The following is a 10,438-nucleotide window of genomic DNA, read 5'->3' on the forward strand; positions in this document are numbered from 1 at the left end:
AAAGTACAGAAAGAAATAAAGATTAGAAAGAGAAATTCTATCTCTTCAAATTGAATTCTACGATCATGAATATATGTACGAATATCTCATTTATGGGTATATGAAAATCATAAATTCAAAGATCTTGGACATTTAATTTATGAATTTTGGGTCATGAAGTTAGATTTTATAAATTTAAAAATCATAACATAGATAATTAAATAATAGTAATTATTTATATCTTTTGTATATCAACTTTTAGTATTTATTTCACAAGTACTAAATTTTATTATTTAAAAAAATATTTTAGTGGTAGAATTATAAAATAAGTTTATGTGCTAGACATGTAAATACATAGGATTTGGCTGGTATTTATGTAAATGTTTTAATTAGATTAAAATCAAGTTCAAACAATATTTGAAGATTGATCACAGAATTGAGCACTTGTATGTATTATGGAGCTTGGTCGTTCGGTGAAACTTCTTTAAAAGTCATGTTCGTGGAATCAGACAATCATCCGTGCTCTAAAATGATAAAAATTATCGCAACTTCAAAAATAATATCTTATAAAAAAAAATCAAATTCATAAAGATGACTTCACTATAACAGGACAGAACTTTATCATGATCTCAAATGAGACAATCAATGTTGAACCAATTTCTACAATTTAATCTCAAAAAATATTTTACAATATATTTATTCATATAAAAATAATACAGATAAAATAGTTCTCTGTTCCAGTTTATCTGGACGCAGTACGGACGTACTGCTAGCTTATGAGTTGTCGTGTAGAACGGGTGTATTTCCGTTACTCAAATGCTCATTTTTAATAGAGAAGGGGGGAGAGAGAGAGAGAGAGAGATCGCTCTAGAGGAAGAGAGGAAGAGAGAGAGAGAGAGAGAGAGAGACTGCGAAGAGGTGGAGGGCGGGGAAGGATATCAATTTAATTTCCCCCCCTTCCATCTTTGTTCCCTTCTTCTCTCTAGATTTTCCTGTGCTAGCTGCGCGTTAGATGTCCGGCGGGGACCATGGTTCCCGACCAGGTGCTCGCAAATTGTGTAGAGTCTCTTGTCCGTGAGGGCGGCGCCGCCGCTTTCACTTCCCTTGATGACTTCATCCACCAACTCGAAGCCAAGCTCGGCATGGATCTCTCCAGCAAAGCATCCTTCATCAACAAACAGATCTACATCCTCCTCGGCCCCCATTCCCCTCAACTTCCAACTTCTTCCACCGTCGTCGATACGGCCGACAGCAGACATTTCACACAGATTCCTACCTCGTCCTCTCTATACGACCACCTTCCACGGCAGCCAAATGTTCCTTCCTTCCGCTTTACTGCTCCCGCTGCGCTGGTAGCCGCATCGCAAGCCGAGCATATCAGTCATCACCAGTATCAGCCGGTGACGACGGTGACACCTGAAACTGTTCCTTCGCAGGCACCGGTTGTTCTTCCTAAAGAAAGGTTTGCCCTTTATGACTTTAATGATTTTTATCCGGTGGTATCAAATTAGGGTTTTGTTTTTTTCGACGCTAGCAGGCGTGCTTTGGTTTTTGGGGCTCGATTTGGAGTGCTGTGTGTAGTTTTTAAACCAGAAAGTTCAGAGATTGGATTAATCGAGCATCACAGTAAGGGAATTTGGGATTGGAAAAAAAAAAAAAAAAATTCACTGTTCCTGTTTTCTGGTTCGCGTGTGATGGTTTGATTTGGTAAGGTGGAAGGAAGTTTACTTGTGGAATTGGGATATTTTGACTTTATATGACCTGTAGACAAGCGTCTGTCGATGTTATTTATGGATGTATTTAAATTTTGGTCCTTGGGGTGTGGCAGCCTTCTATATTTTTTTTAACAATTTTCTTTTATTCTTTTTTAGAAACTTATTGGCTGTACGATAAATATAGTTTTTGTGACAAGGTTAGACAGAAAATGGAAAATTTATGGAGACGAGGGATTGTTTGTTATTCTATTAGAAAATATTTGCTGTTTGTTTTGATAGCATACATAAATAATAATTTTACAGATGATATTTAAGTTATAGTTTGGTGAGATAATGAGGGATTTATTGTTGTTTAGGAAGCCGTTCATTTGTCCTAGTTTGGCAAACTGATTTTGATAGCCACTAGTCCTTTTGTGTTAGATGGTAGCAGTGATCTTTTTTTATTTTTTTATTTGGCTATACTTTTCATCTATTGTATGCTCGAGAAAAATGAGTTTAATTTGGGGTTTTTGATCTTAAAACATGGTTTAAGTGAAAAGGAGAAAAATCATTTTTTTTGTTAAAACATGCTTTAAGTTGGTATGTTGAAAGAGTATTATATAAAGATGATAACTGGAGAGTGACATTGAAGCTTCATTTGTTGTTTTTGTTGGCTTTTGGTGCATTTCCTAATAAACTTCATTGCTTTTATAGTTAAATACTAGAAATATTTTGGCCTGTGATACATCAGTATGCTGAACTTGAGAGAATTTATGAAGCTTAACGACGAGCCGTAGTTACTAATATTGCTAAGTTGTCTGTGAAATTAGGTTTCAAAAAACACTCATGAAGAAGTATATCTTTTCATGGGTGCAAATATTAAGTAAAATTATTCTTTACCAAACTAATGGACAAGTATATTTACATATCTGCATTGTTGTCATTTTGCATTTTGCTGTTATTATGCTATAAATGTTTTGATTGAATGGCCTATATTTAGGTGCTTATTTTACCAAAAAATAAAAGAAAAATACTTTCTAAGAACTTAGAAATTTAAATTATTCTACGTACACATCTCCATCCCAATTTATTTTCCCAAGTACTTATGAAGCACCAACGTATGCAGCTTCTGATAGTTTAACATGATATGTGAAACGAAATAAATATAACTTGATTAAGAATTTTGTTGTGATTTTTGGGCTATGAAGTATTCTCCATTGTAGGTTCTTAGAATTTATTTTCCTTATGAGCATCCATGTTTCACGAGGACCTGCAAATTTTGACAAGTAAAACTAATGCTTAATCTTCCAACTTTTGCAGTGCATCAATTGTAGAATCATGTGTCTTCTATCCAAATCTCATTATGTATCAATCAATCATAGAATCAAATTAACTCGAATTTTGGAATATTAGCTCCCTCTCTCTTTTGATGGTTTCATGAAGCCAAGGTAATTGTGCAGGAAATCTAGTTGTCCTTCATATATTTGTAGATAGCATCAACCTACACCTACATTGTCATATCAAATTGTATTTTCATTTAGCGGGTGCTTAAAAAAAAAACTCAACTTTTGCAACAGGCAGTTGTATATGCTTTATTTATTTATTTATTGTTTCGATTTGCAATTACATAGGAATGTGGCATAAGAAGTGAAAGCTTGGTCTAATACCTAGAGTTGCACTAAATTATTCAGTAGTAGTAGTTGTAGTTATAGTAGTAATAACGATGATGATGATGATGATGATTACATTCGCAGCTCTATTCACATAGCTGAATAATATATATCATGTAAGAATCCTCATTACCCTTTCATGACCTCATAAATGAGATGACAGAGAGTTATATTGAAACGAATGGTTGAAAAATAAAGTATTTTACCTAGATGGAATAGCTTGTTAGGCAAAATAAAATGCATGGTTGAAGAGAGAGAATTGAAAAGCAACATGATATGGAAATGTAGGAGGAGATGGGACAGGTCCAATTTCCAACCAAAGAGTTAATAAGTATAAAGTCCTCAGTTATTTGTTTGCAAAGGCACATAATGTTTATGTTCTCTTTGAATAAGACATATTTTCCAACTTTGGGACAATGCGCAGGTGGAGTTTCAGACCATTAAATCCTTTCAAGCTATCTGCGACCATGGATGCTCGAAGGTAAGGGCATCATTATCGAAGGTGTCAATCCCAACATTATGTAGTTTGTGAGGTTTACTATGAAGAGGGATCCATCAGAAGAACTAGATGTTACTTTTCTTTTGAACTTTAAACAAGTTTTGCTTTTCCATACGCTTCACAAATGTAATAGGGAGCCTCATTTTTGTGCTAAGCTAGCTCTTCGTAGCACTTTATTTTTATGCTTGTAGATGATGATGGGGAGTTTTTTTCTATTCTTGTAGATGATAGGTCTCATTTTTGTACATGATAGATGCACACATGTATAGTTTTGTACTTTTTTTTTATATATTAATGCAAATGCATATTTCAATGAATAAGTCATATTGATGTTTCTATCTATTGATTTTGAAGATGTATTGGATTAGCATTATGAATTATTGTTCAATGTTTAAAAGAAAATTTTATTGCCACTCATTAATGCATATTTTGTATGTTGATGGCAAGCATGTAGATTTTTAAAAATGTTGTGTTGAAATTCATATATAGTTTTCTAAATATGCATTCTTCGAACATATGAAAAGAACCTTACATATCATGTTAAATCTCTCTCCGTCTCTCCGCACACCCCACCATCTCTCACTCTCCCCAATCCCTGCTAGTATTAAGTAATGGAGCTCCATATATTACTGTTGTAAAAAATGCTATTAGCCTTTAAGGTGATATGACTATGTAACATCTGAAGCGCTACTGTCTGCCTAGCTATTTTGTTTAATAATTCTATTTTAATTATAAGGACGAATTTTGAAGATTGTTATATGATATCCTTCAATTAATTTAAAGGTTAATTCCAAGTTTCCAAAATCTTTCCAAATTATCCTCTAAGATAACTACATTGAAGACACGTCTATAATATATTTTGCTAGCATGCGTAATTTGAGGGTTATATGACCTTTACTACCATTTCTTCTTTATATCATTGTACTTCTCATCTTATTTTGCAATATTTACGATTCATGTTTTGTTCCTAGAAGCAGGGAATAATCTGCATTTTCAGTAATATTGAGCAAAATAAAATCCTATGATTAATTTGAATTTCTTGTCACTCTATTTTTTTCTTAACATCGTCACTGGATGAGAGGATCATGCCTTAATGGTTTTGTTACAGTGCACCTGCTGCACCTAAAAGACGAGGCGGCCCAGGTGGTTTGAGTAAAGTTTGTGGAGTTTCACCTGAGCTGCAGGCCATTGTTGGTGAACCAACCATGGCAAGGACAGAGGTTCTTCATTGACTAACTTGTTTTATTTTTTTATTTATTATTATTTTTTAAAAGCTTTATTGCAAGATTCCGTTGCTATGCATGCTCTGGTTTATCGAACAAATAAAATATTCTATTACACTCTTATACTTCATGTCAGATTGTGAAACAATTGTGGGCTTACATCCGAAGGCATAATCTGCAAGATCCTAATAATAAGAGGAAGATCATATGCAATGATGAATTACGTCTAGTTTTTGAAACAGATTCCACCGACATGTTCAAGATGAATAAACTATTGGCTAAACATATAATTCCACTCGAACATACAAGTTTGTAGCTCTCAATATAATTTTTTTTTTCACTAAAACAATTCATTTTATTCTTATTCTCACCCTGATTCTCGGATTTTCTACAGAGGAACCGGCTCCAGACACTAAAAGACTCAAGAAATGTGACAGGGAAGTGGATGTTGTACCAGAAGCTGAGGCTGGACAATATTCTGTGGTTATTTCTGACGGGCTAGCTGAATTTCTTGGTACAGGTGAAAGGGAGATTCTTCAGTCTGAGGCATTGAGGCGTGTTTGGGATTATATAGAAGCTAACAAACTAGAGGTTAGTATCTACATTTTATTTGTACTATTCTGATTAGGAGTTTAGCTCATTTTCCTTTTTCAGCAATAACCAATTTTTACTCTTATCCTGCGTCAAAAGTTGAAGCTTGTCTTTTGAATACATTTAATGCGCTTTGTAGATATGCTTGGGAATAAACTTAGCTCCAAACCTTCCTTTTATCTTTTCTACAAGCAGCTAATATTGGTTGTCATATTACTAAAAGGTTCAGCTTGCTGAAACTCATTCAGGACCACAGAAATAACATGGTACTGTGCGACACAAAGCTTCAGCGACTCTTTGCATGCGAAAGTATACCTGCTTCGGGTGTCTCCAAAATATTGGCACACCACTTGTTCAAACAATCCTAACAAAGACGATATTAACTGGTTTGTTGATATTAGCTTTCTTTTTTCTTCTTTGCTTTTCAATCATTTTATATTGTTGAACATTTGCTGTTTATTTATATATTTTGCTTGATTAGTTCTCTTTTGTTGTGTTCGAGGTTGTTTATTGCTGCAATGAACATGAAATGATTAAAAGTTGCATTGCAAGGATCTAACATAGTCATATCTTTGCATGAAATGCACCCACACATTTTGCATCATTTCTAAATGTTTGTATCTTATAATCTCTATATTACCATGAACAAACTTTGACAGATTATAAATATTGGTGATTTAAAAAAAAATTGGATCGGAGTCCAATTCGAGTTTATTTGATTTTACTAGATCTTAAATGATCCCAAATTTATTTGATTGACCTTCAAATAACGTTTGTAAGGCTGAACAAAGTTTATGAACGCATGAATTAGTTGAATTGATATGAATTAGCCTCTTTTTGATTTATTGACTCTTTTCTCGCATGCAAGTAGAAGTCTTTTTTTAGGACCTCTTGGGCAATGGAGGCAACAAATTTCCTACTATTGGTTGCGGGCCATTGTGTTTTTGCGTGGAATCAAACTTTCTAAATATTGATAATAGTGACTCCCATAAACAACGTGAGACTTTTAAATGGTGGTTACCACAAAGTTCCTATAATAGATGTTGTAGAATTTAGAAGAAAAATTCTCTCAAATTCTATAATAGATGTGTGTGTGTGTGTGTGTGTGTGTGTGTGTGTGTGAATATATAGGCAACTATTTCTTGATGGTATCAGAGCCCTAGTCCTAGCATTGTACTCGAGCCGAAGGGAAGAACGAGTAGGAGGAGGTTTCAACTTCAAAAGCAGGGTGGCGAGAGCAACTTCAAAAGATCTTTGTATGTATCGATCTTGTCGTTGTTTTCTGGAATGCAGGAGTGGAAGAAGGGAGTTCTGGAGGTTTTTGTGTTGTGTGATCCCGTCGTTGCTTTCCAGCGAGTCCTAATTGCGACAACTGGAATTTCGAAGGTCTCGCTTTGCTGCGATCCCGTATTTGTTGTTGTTGCCACATGGACAAAGAGGAGACAGGGGCTATGTTCCTATGGTTTATATTTGGGCACAAATAGGAGAAGAAAGAGGGAATTTCGAAGGTTTTTGTACACAACGCTCCCTTCGTTTGTTGCGAAATAGAGGGGAAATGCAAGCTCCTGCGTGCGTAGTAGGGAGATGGCAAAGCCTTTCTTTGTTGGGTCACATCAGAGAAACAAACGAATGTTTCATTTGCTTTGTCACAAGAGGGACAGAACAGGGGGGGTTTCGCTTGGAACAGAAACTGGCGTGGGCTTCAGATCGAGCATATAAAGCAATGAATTGTTAAATTGAGTTTGATCTTGATGATGAGATAGATCAAAATCAGGTCAAGAAGAGGAAGTCACGTGTGTTCTGTGTGATATAGACTTGGATCCTTGAGATTGAGAATGTCAGGAGACGAAAATAGTGTGGGAGTTAAAGGATTGACACTTTTGGGGATGATAGACCTTGAAGTTCTGAAGATCTTGGTCGAGCTCATACAAAGTGCTAGCATCTCGACGGAAGCCACTACCTCAGCTTGTACTCCGATGCAGGTGAAGCTAGACCTGCCAACCTATGAATATGAAACTTGATGGACTGGCCATGTATATGAGTTGGTCATGTCGGATTGAGGCTGCTCTAGTAAGGAAGAGATTAAAGAGATATTAAACGGAGGTTGAGCCAAAGAGTGACAGTGCTGAGAGAGATGAGTGAAGGGTCACACACACCTTGTCTTACACCTGGCTACTCAACTCTATTTTTACATCTATTGCCTCATCAATAGAATGATATTCAAAAGATAAGAGGGACATCTGGGTGAGCTGAAGAGGATCTATGTTGTGGGTGAGAAACAAATGATGTTGTTCCAAATTTAGCGTGAGATAGAGATAGTGATACAGGGTGATACTTCGATTCAGGAGTACTCCATAGATTTGGAGCGTTTGTGGGTAGATCTTAATAACTTTTCACCGATGTCAAGCTATGGTGATCCAGGATGTAAGAAGGGGGAGATCTTTTGACAGATGAACACTATGCAGTTTATTGCTCATTTGAACCTGACTTTTAATCAAAGATCAATCCTTATACCCAAGTGACGATCCTCATTGGATGAGACTATTGTTGCGATAATATAGAAGAAAGTTGTATGAAGCTACACTCTGAGCCAAGTGGACTTCCGGGTACACGATCGGATTTAGTTGTCTCTAACTCATGTATGACACGTGTCCGGGGGTGACTCAAGTGCTACACCTGCGATGAAGTAAGCTATCTGAGCAAGGTCTGTCATAAGCCACCTAAGGAGAGAGAGACATGTGGATGTGGATAGTTTAGTGGCTGTGGTGGTATAATAGGTAGAAGAGTGAGCTATCAGGCAAATTTGATGGTAACCGATGCCGAGGGAGAGACATGTGTGCTCTTTATTGATGAGCATCATGAGTTTCTAAAGATGTTGAAAAGGAAGCAGAAAACAACAGATGATGAGGTTGAGAATGCATCCACATTGTCGTTAATAAGGGGCGACATTGCTACTTATGCTCACTTTGAAAAAGGTACTCATGATACACATGTTCTTGCCACTATTTCCACCACAAAATCATTAGAATGGATTGTAAATTTTTGTGCATATTGTCATGTGACAGGTACTGTTAGAGATTTCTCTTCCTATACTCACATAACAATTCCAGAGAGTATCGAGACTGCTGATGGTGTATTACAACCTGTAATTGGTAAGAGTACAATGAGGTGCATCGATTCTATGATTTTTTCCAACATTTTGCATGTTTTCTTTTTTTTTTAGTGAATCTTTTATTCATTAGTGTCATTGTTCTCCAACTAAAATGTGTTGTTTCATTTGATATTCCTAAGGTGATCTTTCAAGAGAAAGGAATGAACTAGACACTTGGGACTGAAACATGACATAATGAATTTTGGTACTTGGATAAAGAAGGGTTGTACTCAACTTTGGCATACATGGCTGAGAGTCTTGGAGTAGAGGGGTGTAGAGGATGTGTTATTGCTTTATCACAAAAGCTTGATACATTTTTGTTTTAGTTTACTGAGTTGTTTGTATTCGTCTTTGTATGAAAAGACAAATAAAGAAAAAACTTGTATGTGATGCTTGTGAGTTTAAGGGTCTGTTTGGCGCAGCTGTAGATTCTCAGCTTTTCAGCTGCAGCTGTGCTGCCCCAGGAAACAGCTGTAGGAAAGCAGATGTGGGGAAGCTGACTGTCTGTTTGGTGTAGCTGCGTGAAAAATGCTGTGAGCCGGCTGTTTCATGTAAAAATGACCGAACTGCCCCTGTTTGCTAAAATCGTTTAAAATTTATGATTTATTTGTATAAATATGGGTTTAATATACATAAAATTTAAAAAAAATATTATTTGTTAATTAACTAAATGAAATATATTGTTTTTAATATTTGTTTTTATAGAAAATTATTAAAAAAAATTTGTAATTTTGAAAACATAGAGGTTTTAAATTAATATTTATCTATATATCAATGTTTACAGATATTTATTCGTCTATACATATAAAAATTGAGAAATATATTTTTTAGAAGCATAAAATTAATTCTCCATACTGAATATTTTAAAAGTTGATATAATTTAGAGTATTTACATAAATACCACATAATTCATGTCTCAACATATTAGACACCTAAAATTACATATTTTCTTGGATAACACAATTTTTCAACATCATATAGTGCATGACAATCTAAATAGCTTCCAGCTAAATGCAAATAATATAGAGCATTATAATCCGTAAAATGATCTTCCATAACCATCTATAAAGTTATTTATTACATCACCAGTGTCAATAAGATAACTTCTACTACGAAATACTCGTAAGTTACAAATATTTTGTCTTTCTAACAAATTGAAAATCAATCACATATTAACCAACATATTAGTAATTTGTTCTCGAATTGCCGTCATTTCAGTCGCACCTTCCCCTTAGTACAAATGGTTGATTGTTCGCTGTCATCTCGTATCATAGAACTACCAATTTGATTTTCAGATGGGTCTTCAACTAATTCCTGTTGGTTCGCTTCGGCATTGAGGAAATCAATGTCATATCGAGACGGGTGCCGCCTAATATAATTGTGTATTGTCATTGTCGCTATCACAATCTGAACCTGTTTTGGAAATGGGTAAGGAGACATATCACGTAATATCACCCATTTCTTATTCCAGACACCAAATGTCTTCTCGATGACGCCTTGCAAAGAGGAATGTCTTTTGTTGAATACCTTCTTTCTGGTTCTTGTTATATTACTTGCTCGTTCAAAATCAGGTATATGATATCTGGTATCAGGATATGGTTTGAGATACCCTCGCTGCAACGGATAACCGG

The 10,438-nt window shown here is 35.4% G+C and overlaps 1 protein-coding gene across 4 annotated transcripts in view; it reads left to right on the top strand.

The window, feature by feature from the left end:
• Positions 1–846: 846 nt before the first annotated feature.
• LOC110029915 overlaps positions 847–10,438 on the top strand; it is a 28,828-nt gene continuing 19,236 nt past the window's right edge. The window contains exons 1-6 of one of the 4 annotated variants that reach the window (XM_020732403.1): positions 848–1,441; positions 4,951–5,062; positions 5,202–5,373; positions 5,460–5,656; positions 5,905–6,042; positions 8,948–9,098. In XM_020732403.1, the coding sequence (XP_020588062.1) occupies positions 1,008–1,441; positions 4,951–5,062; positions 5,202–5,373; positions 5,460–5,656; positions 5,905–6,024 (1,035 nt within the window). In that variant the 5' untranslated portion in view covers positions 848–1,007 and the 3' untranslated portion in view covers positions 6,025–6,042; positions 8,948–9,098. Of the gene's footprint in view, positions 1,442–4,950; positions 5,063–5,201; positions 5,374–5,459; positions 5,657–5,879; positions 6,043–6,527; positions 6,573–8,947; positions 9,099–10,438 lie in introns of those variants that run through there. The other 3 variants (XM_020732402.1, XM_020732404.1, XM_020732401.1) reach the window with 3 other exon arrangements.

Source organism: Phalaenopsis equestris, unplaced genomic scaffold, assembly GCF_001263595.1.
Source record: "Phalaenopsis equestris unplaced genomic scaffold, ASM126359v1 Scaffold000610, whole genome shotgun sequence".
NCBI lineage: Eukaryota > Viridiplantae > Streptophyta > Magnoliopsida > Asparagales > Orchidaceae > Phalaenopsis > Phalaenopsis equestris.